Source organism: Convolutriloba macropyga, chromosome 10, assembly GCF_964194025.1.
Source record: "Convolutriloba macropyga chromosome 10, txConMacr16.3, whole genome shotgun sequence".
Taxonomy (NCBI): Eukaryota; Metazoa; Xenacoelomorpha; order Acoela; family Convolutidae; genus Convolutriloba; species Convolutriloba macropyga.
The window spans coordinates 22,595,247-22,621,715 of record NC_134477.1 but is presented as its reverse complement, the minus strand read 5'-3'; the positions used below and the strand labels follow the sequence as shown (position 1 = coordinate 22,621,715).

General features: G+C 36.0%; 1 protein-coding gene across 1 annotated transcript in view; it reads left to right on the top strand.

The window, feature by feature from the left end:
* Positions 1-26,469, top strand: part of LOC142347964 (uncharacterized) — a 116,032-nt gene that overhangs the window by 34,626 nt on the left and 54,937 nt on the right. The window contains exon 6 of the mRNA XM_075399130.1: positions 15,718-15,871. Coding sequence (XP_075255245.1) covers positions 15,718-15,871 — 154 coding nt within the window. The remainder of the gene's footprint in view (positions 1-15,717; positions 15,872-26,469) is intronic.

Genomic DNA, 26,469 nt, shown 5'->3' with positions numbered 1-26,469 from the left:
GTGAATTTCGTTTTATTGCATTTCGGTATCAAACATTGAAATCAGATTCTTATATATCTTATCTGGTTCAGTTATAAGTATGGGTTGGCGCAAAACATGATAAACTTGAGCAATTTTATAGTTTAGTTTCCCTAAGCACTTAACCAAAGTTGAATTTCTGCATGTTTTATTGAATATTCAACCTATGTATAATTCCCAAACATTTTGAACACTCCTATTGATCAAGTATACAATTGAAATTGTCCCTGACCTCTCCAACGCCCACTTTGCAATGAACAATTTGTTTATTTCCCAGATTTGATAATGTTTTATATTCCAAATATTGAATAAAACTCTGCGCTACTTGACAAGATTATCAAAATTTGCCCAAGTATTAAAGGAGGTGTGATCAAGAACAAAATATTAACCGTATCTTATTAGGGGGAACCGAATTCGTCAACAAAGTTTCCAAATAAGTTGATTTGTCTTCAATGAATTGTATACAACGAAAAAAAGTTAAAACAATTTTCAGCTGATGATCTGTTATGAAAAAAATTTTTTCTTAGGAACAAATAATTGCTTCCAATCGAATTCCAACACCATGTCATGAGCGCTCAGAGAAAATTTCCAAAATCCTTAATCAAGTCTTTGAGATTTTACCAAAAATTTGCCAAAAAAATTGATTTTTTCATTAAAAAAATCTACAATCAACTGATGGTCCGTTATGAAAAAATTTCTTCATAGGAACAAGTAATTGCTTCCAATCGACTTCCAACACAATGTCATTAGCGCTCAGAGAAAATTTCCAAAATCGTTAATCAAGTTTTTGAGATTTTACCAAAAAATTGCCAAAAAAAATTGATTTTTTCATAAAAAATCTACAATCAGCTGATGGTCTGTTATGAAAAAATTTTTTCTTAGGAACAAATAATTGCTTCCAATCGACTTCCAACACAATGTCATGAGCGCTCAGAGAAAATTTCCAAATTCGTTAATCAAGTTTTTGAGATTTTACCATAAATATGCAAAAAATTAACTTTTTTTCACAAAAAAAAAATGTTTGAAAATACTAAAATTTCCCCAAAAATTATTAAAACATTAGTTGGTCTGTAGTGAGTCATTTGATAGAAATCAAAGTGTTCTAGTCGAAGGCTTTAAGCGAGGATTAATTGGTATTTCAAAAATGGAATAACTTACATATTTTCTGTGGTTTTTGATATTTTTTTCCAAAATAATGAAAATGTATTGTTGTTCATTCTTCTTTCTTCAAATTTTTTATATTAAAATGGTTTGTTTGAACCTCGCTCACAGTGAGCCGATTGACTCTAATTATAAACAATTCTACTTTATTCCATAACCTGTACGTTTAAGTTTTCTGTTTTGAAGATTTAAGGATTTCTTGCATTCAGCCAAATTTGGTTAAAACTCTGTTGTTATAAAACCAAAAACAAGAAATTTAAATTTATCTGAGATCAAGTAAAGCAGTTTTTGGGAAACTTCAACACAACACACATTAGATTTGGAAACTACTGAACCTTTTAGTTTCATTATATTGACAAACTCTTTATGAAATACTTCCAATATTAAAAACAATTACCCGCTCACATGTGGAATTATTGCTTTTCACTTTGTATAAAAATCAAATTTTTTGACCCACAAAATCCAGTAGTGCATACAGTGTTGTACATAACTTTCTAATGTTTTTGCCAAAGAGTATGAGATAACTGTGTTACCTGAAATTGTTCCAGTTTTAAGAAAGTTTTCTGTTAGTCTGAGTTTTCAAACAGCTCTCTCACACAGGTCGATGATTTTCTTTTCTTTGGAGCATTGATGGTCTCCGGGTTCTCTGTGTTCACCGGTGTAATTTCAATAGTGCTGGCTGTACCCTAATTTTCTTGGTTGTGTTCAGTTTTTTTTTGGAGTTTCAAAGTTAGTACCTGACAGGTTGCTCCAGAGACCACTGAAATTTTGAGCTGCTAATGCAATTTTTTTCATATTTTCAAAGAGAGATGGGCTGGTTGCTGGGGATACAGCTGGAATCGGATCAATCGCTGGAATAACTGCTGGTGTTGGTGCTGAGGGCGACTCAGGTGATCGAGGTAGTCCCCATAAGTCGGCAAGATCATCGCAAGCTTGGGTAACACCTAGTTGGTTCTCAAAGAATGGAACTGTATCACAGTCGTATTTGTACAAAATTTTCTTGACCGGAGCAGGTAAATTAACTATATCGTAAGCCACAAGAGGATCCTCCAGTTTCGAGGGAGGAATAATACCACCTGACGTGATGTACGATCCTTCGATCGAATCTGATGACGGTTTATCAGGAAGTTGAGATAGAAAATTTAGAAAGATTTTTGGAATCATGCAATGTTGTTGGGTATTCCAAACATCCTTCTCATTGAATTTCTTCTGTTGTATGAGGGAAATAAAATTTTCGTAAAAAGTTTGATACGCAATTGTCCGTTCCCAGGAGCCTTCGCTTTCACACAGAATATAATAAGACATTTCTAGATATTTCAGTTTTGGTGAGTTTTGTATTTTTGGGAAAATCAGAAATTGAAACAAACAATTCAAAGAATTCAAGAAATAAATGGAGCAGTTGGTTTGCTGTTATTCAATCGCAAGTAAAAAAGTGAATGAGTGGGTTACCAGAATTCGGTTCACAACTTAAAGAGTTGGAAGTTTGTACTCATGTGATTAACTTAGTAGGTAAACTGGAAAAACATAAAACTACAGAAGTTTTATTTGTCTTAGTCGTGGTGGTCTTGGCATGGGTTTTATGACTGATAATAAAGTAAACTTATGAAATTATTTTAGTTAGAGCTATTAAATAAGAGTTTTGCTCCATGGTTTACTGTTCAAAACCTAAGGTTACAAGTGTCTTTCAATAAACATTAGCGCTGAATGGTGAAATGAACATACCCTGTTTGACCCTGTTTAATGACCTTAAGCGGACTGCTCTACGTACAATGTGTGTGAAAGAGCACATGTGGTTCTAAAACGCTAATCAGTACCATGAAACAATTATTCTCCTTAATATTCACCCTTTACAAAACTCTTATCAGTTGAACCATTCTATTTTTAGCACCATGTAAAAATTCTTGAGTTTTACTTTCACCAGGGGAGACATTATACACTATTTCCTGAAGAAGAACAGTTGAACAAATTTCAACAAAATCAGAATGCCATTTACAGCTGAAAAAGACGCCGAGTTTGGAGACGCTCATTTTGACGTTTCTAAGAATGAAAAACGCTTGATTCAAGTCACGCTCAAAACATATGAAAGAACAGAAACTTATATCTTTCTAAAATTATTCAAAAAGGGTGAACATGACTATGAATTTCAACAAAGAATAACCCTGACTTTGGAAGAGTTTGAAAAGTTGTCAAAAAAAACTCCAAAAATTCGAGCGGCTGCTCAAAACTCAAATGACATTGATTCAACAACTAAACCAACCCCCGCAAAACGACCAAAGTTAAAGCAAAAAGACGACGAACACGAATTATCTGATCAAGAGTAAATTGTAAAGAAAATGGTGGAAGCTATGTACGAGCGCTCACTTGCTTACTTTAAACAATTTCAAAAAACCTTTAGGTTTTTCGTTTCAGAAGAAAAACCATCTTCAATGTTTGCCCGGAATTACGCTGTTTGCATGCATTTTGAAAACGGCTATTGTGAATTGTTACCCTCTAACCAATATCATGTGTTGTTTGATGTGTCTGACGTTTCTACGGAAATATTAAAACGAAATAAGCTTTATGCAGTTCCTTGCTTGTACACAACCTTCAAAACTTTTTTTTCAAACGGAGCCACAGTGGAGACAACTGGAGAGATTTTCGCAAAACTCAAACTAGCTGTGGAATACAATAGTTCAGCGCCGCCGACAAAAGGAGAAGCAACCAGCATTCAGAAGCGCTTACCAAATTTGAGCAGTGCCTTGAGCAAAAATTACCGCCCAAGTGGAATAGTTGGTTACAAATCTCTGGATAATGCTGAGAAAACATTGAATCAACAATTACAAACTGACCGGATAACAACTGAAACTCTGAAGAGATTTGAAAACATTTTGTATGGTCCTCATTCTAGTGCTTTTTGTCAAATAATGGATATCTTTGTGAGTGGCTATGGAAAGTTAGATATTGACAATGATGTTTTGTGTGTACGCTTAGTTTTTGAAGAAAAAATAAAGTTTTGAAAAAAAAAATTATTTCATCAAATCATGTTAGTAGTGTTAGAACATCATATGAAGTGCAAAACGTATCAATTCAACATCACTCATTTTTACAATTTCTTTTCCACCAAAAAGATAATGAGCAATATAAATACAAAATAGGCCACACAATATTGAGTTTGGTTTTTGAATTTGCTGGTTTCCTAGCAATTCATATACAGTTTGTATATTACCAGCAGAGGAAACAAGTCTGTTGTGCAAATGTTTATATGAAGTTAGATTTTGTCCCAAGGGATCCGCAAAAATATAATCTTCGTTCCTTCGACAAATAAGTATCCAATGTGTTCCAATTGATTGAGAAGTTGACACATTCACAATAATGAAACTGTTCTGAGTTACGTGCAGCGGAAAATTGTCAGCTGCAAACACACCATGAAATTTGTACTTCAAACGTTTACATCCTTGAACGAGGTTGTTTATTTCATCTTCATCCATCAATTTGTAAGAATATGATTTGAACAGAGTCGATAAAAAGTGTACTTGCTTTTTCCCCAATTATGAAAATTTCAATATTACTGGGCAACGCGGCTGAAAACTTAAGTTCAATTGAAATTGAACAATTGGTAAGTTCAGGGTGAATAAAATCATGTGACGCCTGCTGAGTGCTGGTGAGATCAAACACCATAATAAAATGGTTAGGGTATTCAGACAAACTTATTCCATGTCCATTGTCAATATAGGCTAAATCTGACATTGTGTTGAAGTACAAGCGTTTTACGTCAGCTGTGTTTATTGGGCTGTCTGCAACGGGGAGTCCATTTCGATAAATACATATCTGCTCCAGATTAAATTTACGAAAGTGAAATGGATTGAGTTGTTTGCTTCCTAAGAAAGCTTCATTTGTGTTAAGACAAATGGCAAGACGTCGAATAGGCTCCCTGCTAAAAACATCTTCCTGTTTCCAACTTTGCAAACCAGTAGAGGCCAGAAATGTTTTTGTTATAGTTTCCAAGTAAGGATAGGACGCTGGGCTTGTTAGTAAAGTTTTTTCAATGGCAGAAACGACGTCGTCGTTCAATGTCATTTTTCTCACATACAAATTAGCTTCTATAATTTTCACTTTGTATGATTTTCAAGCATCGTCGGATATTACAACAAATTCATCTATAGATCTTCGAAAGGAAATTCGCAATTTGACTCAACTCAAAAGATGTCGATCACATGTAAAAAAATCTACTGCCACTTTTCCATAAAAAGTACATTCAGCAGATTGTCTAACCAACGCTTTTCGTCTGTTAACTTCAGCTGTTGCTATCGTTTCAGGATTATCCTCGTACGAATAACCTTGGCAAGCCAACCAAGTAGCCCTTGCGTCTTTGTTGTGAGAAAATTCGGTTTCAATGAAACTTTTGTGAGCATAATTTCCATTTGCATTTGAAATTTTTAGTCCGTTGGCAGATACTGTACAGTCAGAAAAGAGTGAATGTAAAACATTATTACAAAAGTAAGGAGCGTCTGTTTTGGTTACATCTGCTGCAGCTCCAGCATCATATTTTAAATCAGCTTCAGAAGCCTGAACTATCTTGCATTTGATTTCCAGGAAAATTTTTTGCAGATCAATGAAATTATTTCTGTCTCCGGCAACCTCAAACACAAGCATGGGTCCATTAGGACTGTAAACTGGTCCTACTTTTTGACAAAAGCTCCCATCAAAAATTACAAGAAGCGCTGGTTTTTCGAATAAATCCAAGGAACTATGTGTTGCCTCTGTTGGTAACATATTACCGATCATCTTTAAATTTGGCAAAGAAATCCGACCGACTTCTCTTTGGCTGTTTGTATTTTGAAATGAATACCTTTCTTTTTTGCTACCTTTTCTCGCTTATGAACCTGAACGTTTAGATCGTCTACGATTCATTCGTCTTTGTCTCATTCGCAGCGCCAATGAGCCTCCTGTTTGCTTTTTGACTGTATTTGATATCGTGTTTTTCAGCTCTTGTTTTGGAGATTTTTTTTACTGACAACGTCCATTAACTCTGGTACGCTCTGTAACAGAAGTTCTTTTCCAACTCGTTTTGCTGCTGGTAAAATAAATTTTCTGGCAATAGGTAGAGCGATTCTTCCGATACCACTTGCTAAAGCTCCAAAGCCGCTACCTCTTTGCCTATAGTGCCCAGAAAAGTAAGGCAATGCAGATGCTTGATTGGTGTAGTATGAATCCATTGCTTTTACTCACCAAATTTTTTAAACTGTAACGTCAAAATGACTTTTCCGGTCCCTGAAAAAGGGACTAATTGACCTGTTTCGATGCGTAGTTCTATAGAAATTGACTGAATTCTATTTGAAAGAAGTTTTTTGTAGTCCAAATTCGAAAAAACTATTCTGTGTGTTGGTTCAAGCTCACAGACGCTACCGTTTTTCAATCGTTGTTTTAAATCAATGACTCGTAATAAAGGTGCTTTCGCATCGCCCACGTATTGATACTCAATAATGTTTGTATAAATGAATATCAAATGTTTCCCGGCGCACAGATCAGCTGGAAAGTCACCCATAAAAGCCTTAGTATCATCTTTTTTCATCAGTTTATTTGCAATTGTGTCCATTTTATAACCAATGTGTGTTCCTCGTCCATCAGGAGTGCCCTTGAAACCAATAATGCTAGGAATTTCATCGCTTGGAAACGTAATTCACTCGTATTTTCCAAAGACAATTTCAAATTTACCGGAACTTTTAATTTCTCTGAAAGAAAAATTTGGTAAATCAACAGTTCTTTTAATGGTAGCTAGCAACTGTGGCACAGTATCAAAAGTTCCAGGCATGAAAGCTAATCGCTCACCGTTGTATGGAGGTGATATGACATTAGCTCCAGAGCTATTCTGTTGGTGATCTTCTAAACCACTTAAACTGTAAGAAATTAGGACTCCGTTTGTGATGTGCTCTATTTTTGTTGGAAAAATAATTTCACTCAAAGCTACTCTCCAGTCTCCCGACAGTTGTATTTCATTATTGAAAAAATTCCTGAATGAAGCCAATGTGTTTTGATTGAAGATCTCCATCGAAGCGGAGGAGACTACATGTACCGTAAATTCATCTTCAAAACGGTTACTTGCAATTTTGCACAGGCAACTCTCGCACTAATTGGAGTTCGGGTTGATAGAATTTTCCCTGAATAATTGCCTTATCGGTATCGATAAGAGAATACGTTGGAGGGTTCAATGTTGGGATAGACGAAATTTCAAAAACCTCGTCTGTAAATGACTGTTTGTAACCTTTTCCAAACGTCTCCTCTTTTTTCAGTATTCGTACAAGATCACCGACAAAGAATTTTGGTTTTTGAGAATATGTTGTATTCGCAATCACTGATACCAGTCGCGGAACGTCTTTTTCCGTGACCTTGTTTGGAGCAAGATTGATTGTTCGATTAACTCTAGAATTGATAGTTTTAACAAATGAATCCAGTTTATCTAGATATGAATAGGTCCACTTTTCTTCTAAGTATCTGTATATTATATTTTTGAGGGAACGTATATTTCTTTCAGCAAAAGCAGACTTTTTCTCATTGAACGTACTGTATAAATGAATTCCGCGTTTATTGCAGAGGGCTTTGAAAGCACCGAGGAATTCTGTACCATCATCGACCCAAACTTTTTTAGGTTGCTTATGTTTGATCATCTTTTTGAAAGACTCTGCAGTTTCTGTAGCATATTTTGTTTTTAGTGGTTCAACTCTGAGATATCTTGACAGACAGTCAACTGCAACAAGAAGGTATTTTACACCACTGTTGTACTATGCAAGTTTATCAACAAATGCTAGATCTACGGACCAGATCTCATTTAGGTCGTTAACAAATACTTTAAGCCTTGGAAATCTGAGGCGACGTGAACGATATTTGGTGAAGGATGGTTTCGTTTCCAGATACATTTTTACTTTTTTCATTGATAATTTACTCAAAATTTGCAGTCGTTTTGCGTTTCCAAATGACGCAGGTCCTTTTAAATAGAGGTTATCAAGTTTCTTCACATCATCTATAGAAAGCCCAGTCTTTTCTACTCGTGTCTTCGTCTGTCTTCTTCTTGCTCTCATCGACTTTTGGCTTTGCACTTTTTTCTTTTGTCTCAGATCTTCCTCTTGGTTGTTTTTGTTGCTGTTTCTTTTGTTTTCGTGTCGGTTGTTCTTCCTCTTCTTCGCTGTAAAACTCATCGAGAATTTTTTTGCTTGAGTATTGTAAACCAAGTGGGCTGCTATATCAAGTTCACTCAATATTTTGGAATACTTTTGCACGTCAATTTTTTTGGTAGGTTGTTGTAAATTGTACAAGAAATTTGTCACCTTCACTCCTTGAGGTTCATCTTCAATATGGAGAACATTATTCTCTTCACTAATAGAAACAGTATCGGAACCAAAATTTTTTTTCAGGATTATTGCAGCTCTTTTTGTTTTATTTTCATCCATTAGTTTCAGCTCCAGCATTATTGAGTCAAAGGCTGAATCTTTCCGTTTTTTCACTACGGGTTCGATTTCACTGTCATCACTAACAAATAATTCTGATTTTGCGTCATCTGGATCACTTGTTCCATCACCGATACTCCTTGTTCTTGTGGTACGTGTATCAGTGCTTGTGTCAGCATCTTTTTTTCCATTGCTCTGCTCAAAATTTGGATTAGATCTTTGTAGTAGCGATAACTGAGTGGCTTTTTGTTGATATGTTGGATTATCAAAAATTTCTTCCTTGTTTGGATTTTTTGATATGAACATCCTCTTGGGGATCAAAACAAATTCTTCTGCATGCATTATTTGACTTTTAAGTAAAGATAGCACGAGAATGCTATTGCCTTGATAAGTTGTGATTTTTTCGTCAAAATAAATCGCTTTCTCTTCAGACTTGTTTCCTTTGATAATAACTGCTGAAATGAGTCCTCTTGATTTTTTAGTAACTGTTTGTTGACTGGAACATTGCCATTGATTACATTGAGCAAACACTCGCACAGAACATTTATAAAACTATTTGGTGCTTCTTTGAGGAACTTTCTGAAATTACTATCAGACAGCTCGAGCATTTGCTTTAGCATACATAACTCTTTCTCTCTCATCTGTTAAATTAGTTATGACCGCTTTGGAGGAAGGTAGATAAAAAGTGTTTGGACCTGGTTGTACAATATTTGAACAATAACGCAAGGAGTCTAAAGTTTTTGGATCCAAGTCGATGAGTAAGTGTCCAAAGGGTAATTTTGTTGCTAACTCGTAGCTTTCTTTTAAAAAACTTGTGTTGTTTAACTGTTTGCCAATATAGGTGATCTGCTGTATGTCTCTAGGTGATTTGAACAAATTGATGTGGGTTGTGTTGAGATCAATTGTTCTTGACCATTTACTCTGTTGGAATAAGTTATGTTTAACGTAAATGACGCTAATATTTCTATGACGTCCAGCAGTTGCGAGTTTAGAAAACTCTTTGTCATTGAAAATTTCCTCGCAAGAATCGTCAAAAACAAGCCGACAGTTTTCCAGCTGCGAAATGAACTCAAATCCAGAAAACTTTGTGAAAAAAATGTTCAAGTTACGCTCTATAGAACTGAACTTTGGTTGCTCATGTTGATAAAAGTAGTAAATAGATTTCAATTTTGGGTAAAAAGTGTTTCTCAGTAGCATTTGGAATATAAGCTCAGTTTTACCACAGCATGATGGCCCACACACAGCCATGAATAATCTATCGCTTGTTGAAATTATCTTGTTCATAGCTTCGGATTAGGAAACGCGTAGCCAACTGTGCATGAAAGCAATGAAAACCAAAATGTTGACTCTTCACAATCAAGATGGAAAAACACAAGTTTGATCAAGGACACGCCAATAAGAAACAGTAATATTACGATTTGAGTAAAATACACTACTTCTGATCGTGGTAGTCTAGAGTTACAAAATTTCCATGAGCGTCTCTCTTGATTTTCTTCATTGAAAACTAAATCATTCAAACCTATTCCAGCAGGGGAATCTATCTGATCTTCTTTATCACTCATTTCAAAAGACGTTTTGTTCAAAAATGAATTTAAACATCAGTTTTTTTGTGTTAGCTCATTATTTTGTTAGTAAATCTCTCAACCATAAAAAATTCTTTCTTGTAAGTCACTTTGTAGTTCGATTGCATGCCACAATCCTTTGCGTAGTAGACAAATGACTCCACGTTTCCTTTGCTGACTACCTGCTTGATTTCATCAGGGAGACTTTCGTCGTCCAGGCTCACTTGAACTGGGGTTGGCGACTTGTGCATAGGTAAAGGGGTTAGTTTCAGTTTTTTCATTTTCTCTTGTAAAGACATGGTACATTTGAAAGTATTCAAGCAGTGAAAGATATTTCTTCAGTGTCTCAATCTCCGATAAGTTGCAAATAATCTGTTGTTTCCTCAGAAGGGATTGCCCACGTGATTCTACTTTATCTTCTCTGACCAAAGATAGATTTATTTGATTATCATTCGTTATGCAACTGCATACTGTCAAACTTAGAGATAAATTCACTTGAAGAACTGAAGGAGCTACCTTCTCCACTCGACGGCTCATCGGCGGGGAATGTTAGCCAATAGAAATACAACTGTGCTTTTCTTTTAGCGCAATGTCTTTTCTTTTGTTTCTCAGGCAAGTAAAGAGAGTGTAGAGCACAAGTAAAATGTTTAATTGAGATAACAATTTCCTCAACTTTAGGGCATGAAAGGGTATCCAAATCTGTCAATTCTTTCTGTAAAAGTGTTTGCAGTGATTCAATTTTCTCTTTCCCTTTAGCATAAAACTTTCCTGAAGGAAATCGAAGTTTAATTGCAATAAAAATTTGAGATATAAACCAGTAAGGATAATTGCCACTATTCCACGACAAACCGTGTAAGAACCTACTAACCCACTGATGAGATTTTCTCTCACTAGCGGATAGTGAGTTGTAAGAAACTGGTGGAAGGAACAAGATTGTGTCTGTGTAGTTGTTTGAGCAAATCGATAACTCCTTAATTATAAAACCCGATTTCTTATGACGAAAACCTTCAAAATCTAAGACAACAACTTCTGGCTTTAATATTCCAGCAAACTAATTAGGTTTCGTTTAAATGTTTTCACGAAGAGGCAAAACATTAATTCAGTCATGTGACCAATGTAGGCATTTGTGATTGGACACGGTAAAACGTATGAATAACCAGGACCTTTCTGACTGTGTTCTGCAATAAAACCCGAGGCGTCATGAAGTATTGCATGTAATCGAAGGAATTTATATGACTTGAGGTATTTGTCTAGTGAAGAGTTGTCTATACCTATAAGACCACCATATGGATTCAACTTGAGAACAATTTCAAGGTTGATGTCTGGGTCCAGATAAAGACATGCTGCCAAAAAATATACAAACCGCTCACTGTATTCCGGATAGTCTAGTTTTATTTGATCATAAATTTCATGAATATTTTTCAAATCTACCGTTGCAATTGTTGTCATGCTGATTTGCAAATAATAAAATGAAATAATGAACTTAAGTTCGTTGCTTTTTCATATAAGAAAAAAAGTCAATTTAACAAAATTGTTTTTTTTAGAAAGTTTTTGACTTCTATTTTTATGTAGACTAATTCAAAGAAAATAAAAGTCAACAAAAAACCATTTTTGATTGCCCTTTCATAGCGCAAAATCCGTTTCAGACCATTTTAGGACTCCAAAAAATTTTGAAAATTTTTTTCAAAAAATTTGAAATTTTTATATGTTTCCACCCCTATACTACTTAGGTGAAATAAGTGAATTCAACAAAAAATCACTTTTGAGTGCTCTTTCATAGCGCAAAATCCATTTCAGACCATTTTAGGACTTTTAAAAATTTTGAAACATTTTTGAAAAAATTTTTGAAAATTTTTGAATTTTTTCTCAATCGCGCACAAAACATGAATTCAAAACCACCAAAACCCAATTCCCAAGTTTCAATTTACATGAACCATCAAAATGAAATGGAAATAGCTGAAAAGTATAGTAATTTGCCTTACACTCTGAAAAAATTACAAGATTTCACTTTTTCAGAGATAAAATTTCTTGTAGGGGGGGGGGGGGGGTTCCGGACCCCCCCCCCCCCCTACAAGCACTAGGCAACTTACTATACTACTGACATCACTTCGTTATACAAACTTTGGAAATTCTGTTGCAAATTTTCGAAAAAGCTATGATTATTGTTTGACTGGTCCTACCAACCAAAAATGTATTGCAAAGCGTATGACATATGAAAAAGAATTTTCATGATTTTTTTTACTTTAGAGCCTGATATTAAATGAAACACTTCGAATTGCATGAAATAGTAGTGGCTTAACATATGGTTCTAGTGGTGAAATTTTCCGCTATAAGAATACAACCACTGTTTAAATTAGAGCTCAGACCACCGAATACGAGCTATCAGACCACTTTCCCAATACGAGCTATCCCATTTATATGAAATAAACATTTTACCCCTCACTCATCAGTTTTGCTTTTCTAAAGATATCTTTTTAAAAATCTTTTTATGTCTTTCGTATATCCTTTTTATGCGGGGGGGGGGGATATTTTTGGGGAGGGGGGTGTTATAAATCTCAAATTTTCCCCCTTACTCCCCCTTACTCCGCTTATCTTATATCGCTGTATCCGATATCTTACATTTTTGGGCGGTAAATCTAACTTTTCTCCCCTTACTCCTTATTTTACCCTAGTCTTACCCCCCTAAATTAACCCCTAATACTATATCTTTCCTAATCGTAAATTTTTGGGAGTTGAATCTAAAATTGCTCCTTTATCCACATGATCCCCCATCACCATACAAATCTTACATCGTTTTACCCCCCACAAAATTACTCCCTGAGTTTACGTCTTTTTCGGGGGTAACTTTTGAAAGGTAAAATCTAAAATTTCCCCTGATTGAGCCCCATTACCTCCTAATCTTACAGCTTAAAACGATGAAAGATTAGAGGGGTAATGGGGCGTAAGCAGGGTAATTTTTAGATTTCATCCTCAAGTAGTTACCCCCAAAAAGATATGAAATTAGGGTGTAATTATATGGGGATCAAAAGATGTAATATTAATGTGCTAATGAGAGTAATGGGTGTAATGGGGAGAGCTTTTAGATTTTATACCCCAGAAATTACGTCCAAAATAGTTGTAAGATTAGGGGTTAATTTTAGGGAGTAAAACGATGTAAGATTAGGCTAAAAAGGGGAGTGAGGGGATTTTTTAGATTTACCGCTCAAAAATAACCGCCCAAAGTGTAACATTGGGGGTATCCTTAGAGTTACAACGATATAAGATAAGCGGAGTAATGGGGAGTAAGAGGGGAATTGTATGATTTTTTCCTCCCCCAACAAAAAACCCCCACAAAATGTAGGATTAGGGGCCAGTTATAGGGAGGTAAAATCTTTAGAGAGCTAAATTTTAGCTTAGAGAGCTAAATTTTAGATAACAGATAAGAAAACAATGACGATGTAAGGCAAGGGAGATTTTGGGAGTAGGAGTCAAATTTTTAGACTGAACCCCCAAAATTTACCCACAAAAAGATATAAGATTAGGGATTGATTTTAGAGGGGTAAAATGATATAAGAGTTGGGGGGTGGTAGAATGTTGAATTCGTATACACGGGATAGCTAGTATTGGACGAGCATCGGAGGTTTGAGGGCAAAGGCGAGCTGGCTCATGGGACAGCGGTTGTGGGTTCAAGGCTGTCAGTTTCCGACTATGGGGTAAAACAGTGTAAGTGTAGGCTGCCAGTCTGGTTAAAAGATGTAAGAGTGAGGAGGTAATGGACACGTCAACCTCTACTCTTGCATAGTTTTACTGCCCATTACCCACCCGGGTCGAGGGATCAGCAACTGTAAGCAGATATCTTTGTAAGAAATCCGCTGAATGTGCTGAAATTAGGTAGGATTTGTGTTGATTGCGCTGAATATTGAGAAATTGGTGGTGAATCCACTGAAAAAAAATATTTCAGTACCTTTCAGCGCATTTTTTACATAAAATCAGCATGTGATTAAGCACCTTCTTACAAAATTTCAGCACTTATGAAAATGTCAAATTCAGCGGATTGAGAGCTTTTCTTACATAATTTAAACACTTCTCTTCCAAGATTTCAGCACCTTCTCAGCACTACATGTTTTCAGCACTTGTGAAAATTTTAAACTCAGCGGATTCAGCGCCTTTCTTGCAAAATTTTACGTGTAATTTTTTTGCTCACTATTTCGTAGTCAGCGTGTAGGCTCATTAATCTTTTGCACTCCTGAAGAGCCACTAATCAGTAAAAAATCTGCGTTTTTTTTTTAAATTAAATTTCGTTTTTTTTTAAACACGTCAAATTTTCATCTTACCTAACGGAATGAAGATAATTATACTATTTTACTTAAGCTACCTGGTTTTATTCAATCAAGTAATTTGGTTTTTTTACCTCAGCTGCAATAACTGCTTTAAGAAGATGCTTAAGATAAGTGCTGATATTGTGTAAGATAAGTATTGGAAATTATATAAGAAATGCGCTGACAGTCGCTGAAAAACTATGTTTTTCAGCAGTTAGATCTTTAGCTGATTAAGCGGACTAATGTGTAAGATTTATCCGCTGAAAAATATTTTTTTCAGCGGTTGTCAGCACATTTCTTACATAAATTTTGACGAATTCCTCGACCCGGGCACTACGCTTGCATCATTTACCCCCCCCCCCCCCCCCCCCCAATTTACCCTCTGCTCGTACACCATTTTATCCCCTCCCAAAAACTACCCTACGTTACCTCCCACTCTTGCATCGAATTACCCCCATTACCCGTCAAAATGATGTAAGAGTTTTGAGGGGAACAGGCTAAAAGGTAAGGGGAATTGAGTTTTGAGGAGAATAATTGACTCTGACTGAGTCATGAATGAGTACACTATCCAATTCGTAGACCGCACAAGTTGAGTTACCATCTCGAGACAAAAGTAACCTCTAGACCCAAGGCAAATGCACAAGGGTCGAGGTTTTGTCGAGAAAACAATGTAAGAATTGTGGTGAATAGCGTAAATAAAAATTTTCACGGCAAAGCGCCCTCCTCTTTTTGCAATGAATGCGGAGAAAGTGGTGAATTTTGTAAAATTTGCGGTTTTTAGCGGTGAAATTTTTATTTTCACCGCATTAACCCGATTTCTTAGAAACAAAAGTTCAAGGGTTTCAACCTCTCGCCTCCTGACTGTCAAGAACTGCTTAAACCACTACTCCAACTGTCGACTGTTTCGTTGACATTTCTTGTGAATTTAATGAGATTCAATAAACGTTATGAAAAACAAATGCCTTGCAATTTTGTAAGATTTGCGGTTTTTAGCGGTTAATTCTTTCTTTTCACCGCATTCGCCGCATTCAACGCTAAACATCGGAATTCTTATATCTTTTTACCGCATTCACCGCAAAATCTTACATTTTTAGCGATTTTTAGCGTTGACACCTCAATCCGGGTTCCAGAGGAAACTTAAAAGATCTGGTCAAAAATTTTTGAGCGCTCTAAAGTCTGGAGAATGGTCTGATTTGAGTCTGATCAGAGGTGACTTTCATGATCCTCCTGCAAACTGAGAAGTTAATTTTTCATCAGGTGTTGCTCTGTGACGAGTTCGATGTGGCCCACTGTCCAGATGAGACTGACAGGAGGGTGGATCTGAAGCCGTGGTGCACGCAGCCAGCACCCATAGACCTATTCAGTATGGCCTGGTTCTGGAGGATCACCTTCATATACCTCATAATACTCGGTACACAATACTATTTCCTTGTTATCTCAATATCCATTCCAAAAAGGCAACATGTACACATATTTATTTTCGCGCACATCTCAGACTAATGAAAAGACTTTAAAAAACTAGTACTGGGAGCCAATATTGACTATAATTAAACGGAATATTAACTAGTTAATGTCCAGCTAACCGGGGGGGGGGGGGGGGGGGGAATTTCGTTGGATTCAAACATATTAAAACCGATCAAAGCCCTTACGTTCTTTTGTGGTTGTGATCGGCTTTCGTCGGTATTTAAACGTAAGATTCTTCGGTTTTTGTTGTTCTAAAAATCATAGAAAAATGCCAGGCCCTGTGAGGATTGGAGCCCTCGACCCCTACATAACTAGCCACCTTCTCCTCCCCTGCACCACCAGTAACTTACTTGTTCTCTCCTTCTTTTGTATTTAAAACAAATTGAGGTTGACAATACCGACAAAAACGACGATAATCGACACTTCTTACATCGAAAACCAACAATACCGACAAAAACTACACTAATCGACACTTCTTGCATCAAATACCGACAATAACGACGAAAAACGACATTTCTTACATAAGAAAACAGATTTGCTTCTTTCGTCGATTTCTTCGCATATTCTCAATCCGGGAAGGTCTTTTCATGGGTCGAGCTAAAGTCTTTTCATTACCAATTAGAGTCAAGCAAGGTCATTTCATGGTTCCAGCATTAGTCTTTTCATAACCAAGAAAGTCGAGTTAAGGTCTTTTCGTCGTCCACCATTAGTCTTTTCAGAGGTTTGTTTTTTTTTGAGAATACAGATATTTTTTTCTTTTTTGCTTCTGTAAATAGAGAAACACCACCGGAGCAAGACTAAACAGCTTTGTACCGGAGCAGTCCAACTTGAAAAACAGTTGGCAAACTGTTAAAAGACTTAAGAATTTTGTCAACTCTTAAGCTAAAGCAGTTATGGCAGCGGGGGTATATTATCATATTAGTTGATTCAATGAAACCTGGTACCTTAAGTGTAAGAATCATATTCCCCTTAGCCATGAAAAAAAAATGTTGCGTTATTTGTTTTCCATTTTAAAACTATTAAATACTTTTTTTAGAAAAACAAAGCAGGTATTTGATGGATTTAAAGTTCTTCAGAGTTGTATTAGATGAAGAAGCATACACGTTGACTACATTATAAGCAATAGGGGGTAGAAGAGTTGCACGTAAAAGTTTCATGGCAAAGAAGTAGACATTTGAGAAGACTGAATTGCACCCATGAAAAGACCTTAACTCGACGTAGTTGGTTATGAAAAGACTAACAGCGGACTCATATCAATATCCTGCTCTAATGGGTTATGATAAACTCGAACTGCATCCATGAAGAGACTTAGCTGGAAAATATTTGTTCTTGCGAACATTGGGTCGAGCTAAAATCCATCCCTTATTTTGGGTCGAGCTAAAATCTTTTTGTAAAACTTTGGGTCCAGCTAAAGTCTTCTGTGAAAAATTTGACCCGAGATAAAATTCAGCATGTCGCAAGGTCCAGAAAAATTTTTTCTTAGCTCAAATGAGTCGAACATGGTCTTTTCATAGTACATTTTGGTCGAGAATTGTCTTTTGATAAGTATGTACCTCGACCTGGGATCTTTTTATATACATATATATCACTGCTCGTCTCTTGATTTTGGCATTATGGCAGGTATCGAAACGGAACAGTATGAAGTGTTGTAATTTCAAACAATTTCAGGAGCAAACTGCGATTGGTATTACAAGAAAGATAAAGCGAGATATTATCAATCCAAGGGGTGAAGAAACTTCATAGTATTTTCAAGAGGAACGACGTAGAAGAGATCGAAGTTTTAGGGTCAGCTAGAGGATCCGAGGCTTTTGTTCCTCTTGTTTACTGAAGCGTATTAAAAATTTGAGAAACTTCTCGACATTTTAGTATATGCTGACGATCATCAATATGCTCCTGATATCCACTCTTATCGATTGGGTGCCACCAATTGTCTACCAATTTCAATGCAATTAGCTTCCGGAGTAATTAAAAGACACTACTGCTGATTGTTTTGGAAGTCAATTTAGGAGTTTCAATGTCTATATTTAATGGGACAGGACATGGCAGTAGTAAGAGAATCTGCCATATGCTTGTAGGGGGGGGGGTTCGGACCCCCCCCCCCCCCTACAAGACTTTTTACCACCGAAAAACTGATTTTCTCTTTGTGAAACAAAGTTTTTTGACTAAGTTTCGCCAGCCTGTGAGAAGTTCTTGGGTTAAGCAGTCTGGCGAAACTTATCCAAAAAACTTTGTTTCACAAAGAGAAAATCAGTTTTTCGGTGTTAAAAGGTCTTGTAGGGGGTGGGGTCCGAACCCCCGCCCCAACAAGCAAATGGCAGATTTCTGCTGTAGCAATGTTCGCTGTATATAGAATTAGGTGATACCTAGGTTTTGGACTCTCACTAAATGTTTTTGGTGAAAACTTAAAAAATCCAATATAAGACACCAGAAGCCTAAAATTTTCAAAAGTTTCAAAATTTTTTTTCGAAATTTTTTCAAAGTTTTTCGAAGTCCTAAAATGGTCTGAAATGGATTTTGCGCTATGAAAGGGCACTCAAAAATGATTTTTTGTTGACTTTTATTTTCTTTGAAATAGTCTACAAAAAAATAGAAATTAAAAAACTTTCTAAAAAAAACAATTTTGTTAAATTGATTTTTTTCTTATATGAAAAAACGACGAACTTAAGTTCATTATTTCATTTTATCATTTGCAAATCAGCATGACAACAATTGCAACGGTAGATTTGAAAAATATTCATGAAATTTATGATCAAATAAAACTAGACTATCCGGAATACAGTGAGCGGTTTGTATATTTTTTGGCAGCATGTCTTTATCTGGACCCAGACATCAACCTTGAAATTGTTCTCAAGTTGAGACCATATGGTGGTCTTATAGGTATAGACAACTCTTCACTAGACAAATACCTTAAGTCATATAAATTCCTTCGATTACATGCAATACTTCATGACGCCTCCGGTTTTATTGCAGAGCACAGTCAGAAAGGTCCTGGTTATTCATACGTTTTACCATGTCCAATCACAAACGCCTACATTGGTCACATGACTGGATTAATGTTTTGCCTCTTCGTGAAAACATTTAAACGAAACCTATTTAGTTTGCTGGAATGTTAAAGCCAGAAGTTGTTGTCTTAGATTTTGAAGGTTTTCGTCATAAGAAATCGGGTTTTATAATTAAGGAGTTATCGATTTGCTCAAACAACTACACAGACACAATCTTGTTCCTTCCACCAGTTTCTTACAACTCACTATCCGCTAGTGAGAGAAAATCTCATCAGTGGGTTAGTAGGTTCTTACACGTTTTGTCGTGGAATAGTGGCAATTATCCTTACTGGTTTATATCTCAAATTTTTATTGCAATTAAACTTTGATTTCCTTCAGGAAAGTTTTATGCTAAAGGGAAAGAGAAAACTGAATCACTGCAAACACTTTTTCAGAAAGAAGTGACAGATTTGGATACCCTTTCATGCCCTAAAGTTGAGGAAATTGTTACCCCAATTAAACATTTTACTTGTGCTCTACACTCTCTTTACTTGCCTGAGAAACAAAAGAAAAGACATTGCGCTAAAAGAAACGCACAGTTGTATTTCTATTGGCTAACAATCCCCGCCAATGAGCCGTCGAGTGGAGAAGGTAGCTCCTTCAGTTCTTCAAGTGAATTTATCTCCAAGTTTGACAGTATGCAGTTGCATAACGAATGATAATCAAATAAATCTATCTTTGGTCAGAGAAGATAAAGTTGAATCACGTGGGCAATCCATTCCGAGGAAACAACAGATTATTTGCAACTTATCGGAGATTGAGACACTGAAGAAATATCTTTCACTGCTTGAATACTTTCAAATGTACCATGTCTTTACAAGAGAAAATAAAAAAACTGAAACTAACCCCTTTACCTATGCACAAGTCGCCAACCCCAGTTCAAGTGAGCCTGGACGACAAAAGTCTCCCTGATGAAATCAAGCAGGTAGTCAGCAAAGGAAACGTGGAGTCAATTGTCTACTACGCAAAGGATTGTGGCATGCAATCGAACTACAAAGTGACTTACAAGAAAGAAGACAAAGACTCTAGATATACTACATATGAATTTTTTATGGTTGAGAGAGTTACTAACAAAATAATGAGCTAACACAAAAAAACTGATGTTTAATTTCATTTTTGAACAAAACGTCTTTTAAAATGAGTGATAAAGAAGATCAGATAGATTCCCCTGCTGGAATAGGTTTGAATGATTTAGTTTTCAATGAAGAAAATCAAGAGAGACGCTCATGGAAATTTTGTAACTCTAAACTACCACGATCAGAAGTAGTGTATTTTACTCAAATCGTAATATTACTGTTTCTTATTGGTGTGTCCTTGATCAAACTTGTGTTTTTCCATCTTGATTGTGAAGAGTCAACATTTTGGTTTTCATTGCTTTCATGCACAGTTGGCTACGCGCTTCCTAATCCAAAGCTATGAACAAGATAATTTCAACAAGCGATAGATTATTCATGGCTGTGTGTGGGCCATCATGCTGTGGTAAAACTGAGCTTATATTCCAAATGCTACTGAGAAACACTTTTTACCCAAAACTTAAATCTATTTACTACTTTTATCAACATGAGCAACCAAAGTTCAGTTCTATAGAGCGTAACTTGAACATTTTTTTCACAAAGTTTTCTGGATTTGAGTTCATTTCGCAGCTGGAAAACTGTCTGCTTGTTTTTGACGATTCTTGCGAGGAAATTTTCAATGACAAAGAGTTTTCTAAACTCGCAACTGCTGGACGTCATAGAAATATTAGCGTCATTTACATTAAACATAACTTATTCCAACAGAGTAAATGGTCAAGAACAATTGATCTCAACACAACCCACATCATTTTGTTCAAATCACCTAGAGACATACAGCAGATCACCTATATTGGCAAACAGTTAAACAACACAAGTTTTTTAAAAGAAAGCTACGAGTTAGCAACAAAATTACCCTTTGGACACTTACTCATCGACTTGGATCCAAAAACTTCAGACTCCTTGCGTTATTGTTCAAATATTGTACAACCAGGTCCAACCACGTTTTATCTACCTTCCTCCAAAGCGGTCATAACAAATTCAACAGATGAGAGAGAAAGAGTTATGTATGCTAAAGCAAATGCTCGAGCTGTCTGATAGTAATTTCAGAAAGTTCCTCAAAGAGGCACCAAATAGTTTTATAAATTTTCTGTGCGAGTGTTTGCTCAATGTAATCAATGGCAATGTTCCAGTCAACAAACAGTTAATAAAAAATCAAGAGGACTCATTTCAGCAGTTATTATCAAAGGAAACAAGTCTGAAGAGAAAGCGATTTATTTTGACGAAAAAATCACAACTTATCAAGGCAATAGCATTCTCGTGCTATCTTTACTTAAAAGTCAAATAATGCATGCAGAAGAATTTGTGTTGATCCCCAAGAGGATGTTTATATCAAAAAATCCAACCAAGGAAGAAATTTTTGATAATCCAATATATCAACAAAAAGCCACTCAGTTAACGCTACTACAAAGATCTAATGCAAATTTTGAGCAGAGCAATGGAAAAAAAGATGCTGACACAAGCACTGATACACGTATCACAAGAACAAGGAGTATCGGTGATGAAAAAAGTGATCCAGATGACGCAAAATCAGAATTATTTGATAGTGATGACAGTGAAATCGAACCCATAGTGAAAAAACGGAAAGATTCAGCCTCTGACTCAATAATGCTGGAGTTGAAACTAATGGATGAAAATAAAACAAAAAGAGCTGCAATAATCCTGAAAAAAATTTTTGATTCCGATACTGTTTCTATTAGTGAAGAGAATAATGTTCTCCATATTGAAGATGAACCTCAAGGAGTGAAGGTGACAAATTTCTTGTACAATTTACAACAACCTACCAAAAAAATTGACGTACAAAAGTATTCCAAAATATTGAGTGAACTTGATATAGCAGCCCACTTGGTTTACAATACTCATGCAAAAAAAGTTCTCGATGAGTTTTACAGCGAAGAAGAGGAAGAAGAACCGACTCGAAAACAAAAGAAACAGCAACAAAAACAACCAAGAGGAAGATCTGAGACAAAAGAAAAAAGTGCAAAGCCAAAAGTCGATGAGAGCAAAAAGAAGACAGACGAAGACACGAGTAGAAAAGACTGGGCTTTCTATAGATGATGTGAAAAAACTTGATAACCTCTATTTAAAAGGACCTGCGTCATTTGGAAACGCAAAACGACCGCAAATTTTGAGTAAATTATCAATGAAAAAAGTAAAAATGTATCTGGAAACGAAACCATCCTTCACCAAATATCGTTCACGTCGCCTCAGATTTCCAAGGCTTAAAGTAATTGTTAACGACCTAAATGAGATCTGGTCCGTAGATCTAGCATTTGTTGATAAACTTGCAAAGTACAACAAAGGTGTAAAATACCTTCTTTTTGCAGTTGACTGTCTGTCAAGATATCTCAGAGTTGAACCACTAAAAACAAAATATGCTACAGAAACTGCAGAGGCTTTCAAAAAGATGATCAACATAAAATTTGGGTCGATGATGGTACAGAATTCCTCGGTGCTTTCAAAGCCCTCTGCAATAAACGCGGAATTCATTTATACAGTACGTTCAATGAGAAAAAGTCTGCTTTTGCTGAAAGAAATATACGTTCCCTCAAAAATATAATATACAGATACTTAGAAGAAAAGTGGACCTATTCATATCTAGATAAACTGGATTCATTTGTTAAAACTATCAATTCTAGAGTTAATCGAACAATCAATCTTGCTCCAAACAAGGTCACGAAAAAAGACGTTCCGCTACTGGTATCGTTGATTGCGAATACAACATATTCTCAAAAACCAAAATTCTTTGTCGGTGATCTTGTACGAATACTGAAAAAAGAGGAGACGTTCGGAAAAGGTTACAAACAGTCTTTTACAGACGAGATTTTTGAAATTTCGTCTATCCCAACATTGAATCCTCCAACGTATTCTCTTATCGATACCGATAAGGAAATTATTCAGGGTAAATTCTATCAACCCGAACTCCAATTAGTGCGAGAGTCGCCTGTGCAAAATGGCAAGTAAACGTTTTGAAGATGAATTTACGGTACATGTAATCTCCTCCGCTTCGATGGAGATCTTTGATCAAGCACATTGGCTTCATTCAGGAATTTTTTCAATGATGAAATACAACTGTCGGGAGACTGGAGAGTAGCTTTGAGTGAAATTATTTTTCCAACAAAAATAGAGCACGTCACAAACGGAGTCCTAATTTCTTACAGTTTAAGTGGTTTAGAAGATCACCAACGAAATAGCTCTGGAGCCAATGTCATATCACGTCCATACAACGGTGAGCGATTAGCTTTCATGCCAGGAACTTTTGATACTGTGCCACAGTTGCTAGCTACCATTAAAAGAACTGTTGGTTTACCAAATTTTTCTTTCAGAGAAATTAAAAGTTCCGGTAAATTTGAAATTGTCTTTGGAAAATACGAGGGAATTACGTTTCCAAGCGATGAAATTCCTAGCATTATTGGTTTCAAGGGTGTCCCTGATGGACGAGGAACACATATTGGGTACAAAATGGACACAATTGCAAATAAACTGATGAAAAAAGATGATACTAAGGCTTTTATGGGCGACTTTCCAGCTGATCTGTGCGCCGGAAAACATTTGATATTCATTTATACAAACATTATTGAGTATCAATACGTGGGCGATGCAAAAGCACCTTTATTACGAGTCATTGATTCAAAACAACGGTTGAAAAACGGTAGCATCTGCGAGCTTGAACCAACACACAGAATAGTTTTTTCGAATTTGGACTACAAAAACTTCTTTCAAATACGATTCAGTCAATTTCTATAGAATTACGCACCGAAACAGGTCAATTAGTCCCTTTTTCAGGGACCGGAAAAGTCATTTTGACGTTACAGTTTAAAAAATTTGGTGAGTAAAAGCAATGGATTCATACTACACCAATCAAGCATCTGCATTGCCTTATTTTTCTGGGCACTATAGGCAAAGAGGTAGCGGCTTTGGAGCTTTAGAAAGTGGTATCGGAAGAATCGCTCTACCTATTGCCAGAAAATTTATTTTACCAGCAGCAAAACGAGTTGGAAAAGAACTTCTGTTACAGAGCGTACCAGAGTTAATGGACGTTGTCAATAAAAAAATCTCCAAAACAAGCGCTGAAAAACACGATATCAAATACAGTCAAAAAGCAAACAGGAGGCTCATTGGCACTGAGAATGAGACAAAAACGAATGAATCGTAGACGATCTAAACGTTCAGGTTCAAAAGCGAGAAAAGGTAGCAAAAAAAGAAAGGTAGTCATTTCAAAACACAAACAGCCAAAGAGAAGTCGGTCGGATTTCTTTGCTAAAGTTAAAGATGATCGGTAATATGTTACCAACAGAGGTAACACATAGTTCCTTGGATTTATTCGAAAAACCAGCGCTTCTTGTAACTTTTGATGGCAGCTTTTGTCAAAAAGTAGGACCAGTATACAGTCCTAACGGACCCATGCTTGAGTTTGAGGTTGCTGGAGACAGAAATAATTTTATTGATCTGCAAAAAATTTTCCTTGAAATCAAATGCAAGATAGTTCAGGCATCTGAAGCCGATTTAAAATATGATGCTGGAGCTGCAGCAGATATAACCAAAACAGACTCTCCTTACTTTTGTAATAATGTTTTACATTCACTCTTTTCTGACTGTACAGTATCAGCCAACGGATTAAAAATTTCAAATGCGAATGGAAATTATGCTCACAAAAGTTTCATTGAAACCGAATTTTCTCACAACAAAGACGCAAAAGCTACTTGGTTGGCTTGTCAAGGTTATTCGTATGAGGATAATCCTGGAGCGATAGCAACAGCTGAAGTTAACAGACGAAAAGCTTTGGTTAGACAATCTGCTGAATGTACATTTTATGGGAAAGTGGCAGTAGATTTTTTTACATGTGATCGTCATCTTTTGAGTGGAGTCACTCTGCGAATTTTGTTTCGACGATCAATAGATGATTTTGTTATAATTTCTGACGATGCTGGAAAATCATACAAAGTGAAAATTATTGAAGCTAATTTGTATGTGAGAAAAATGACGCTGAACGATGACGTGGTCTCTGCAATTGAAAAAACTTTACTATCAAGCCCAGCGTCATATCCTTACTTGGAAACTATAACAAAAACATTTTTTGGTTCCACTGGTTTGCAAAGTTGGAAACAAGAAGATGTTTTTAGCAGGGAGCCTATTCGACGTCTTGCCATTTGTCTTAACACAAATGAAGCCTTCTTAGGAAGCAAACAACTCAATCCTTTTCACTTTCGTAAATTTAATCTGGAGCAAATTTGTATTTACCGAAATGGACTCCCCGTTGCCGACAGCCCCATAAAAACAGCTGACGTAAAACGCTTATACTTCAACACAATGTCAGATTTAGCCTATATCGATAATGGGCATGGAATTAGCTTGTCTGAATACTCCAACCATTTTATTATGGTGTTTGATCTCACCAGCACTCAGCAGGCTTCACATGATTTTATTCACCCTGAACTTACAAATTGTTCAATTTCAATTGAACTTAAATTTTCAGCGGCATTACCCAACAATATAGAAATTTTTATTATTGGGGAAAAAGCAAGCACTATCTTCATCGATTCTGCCCGAAGAGTTTCAAAAAATCATATTCTTACAAACTGATGGATGAAGATGAAATAAACAACCTTGTTAAAGCATGTAAACTTTTAAAATACAAGTTCCGAGGTGTGTTTGCAGCTGACAACTTCCCTGTTAATCTATCTCACAACAGTTTCATCATAGTGAATGTTTCAACTTCTCAGTCAATTGGAACACATTGGACACTTTTTTGTCGGAGAAAGGAAAAATATATTTTTGCTGATCCACTTGGACAAAACTTAGCTTCATACAAACATTTACATAATAGACTTGCTTCCTCTGCTGATAAAATTCAAACTGTGTATGAATTGCTAAGATACCAGCCTATTCAAAAACCAAACTCTTTATTGTGTGGCTTATTTTGTATTTATATTGCTCACTATCTTTTTGGTGAAAAAGAAATTGTAAAGATGAGTGATGTTGATTTGATACGTTTTGCACTTCATATGATGCTCTAACACTACTAACATGATTTTGTGAAATAGATTTTTTTTTCAAAATTTTATTTTTTCTTCAAAAATTAAGCGTACACACAAAACATCATTGTCAATATCTAATTTCCCATAGCCACTCACAAATATATCCATTATTTGGCAAAAAGCACCAGCATGAGGACCATACAAAATGTTTTCAAATCTCTTTAGAGTTTCAGTTGATAACCCGTCAGTTTGGAATTGCTGATTCAATGTTTTCTCAGCGTTATCCAGAGATTTGTAAGCAACAATTCCATTTTGACGGTGATTTTTGCTCAGGGCATTGCTCAAATTGGGTAAGCGCTTCTGAATGGTGGTTGCTTCTCCTTTTGTCGGCGGTGTTGAACCGTTGTATTCCACAGCCAGTTTGAGTTTTTCAAAAATCTCTCCAGTTGTCTCCAC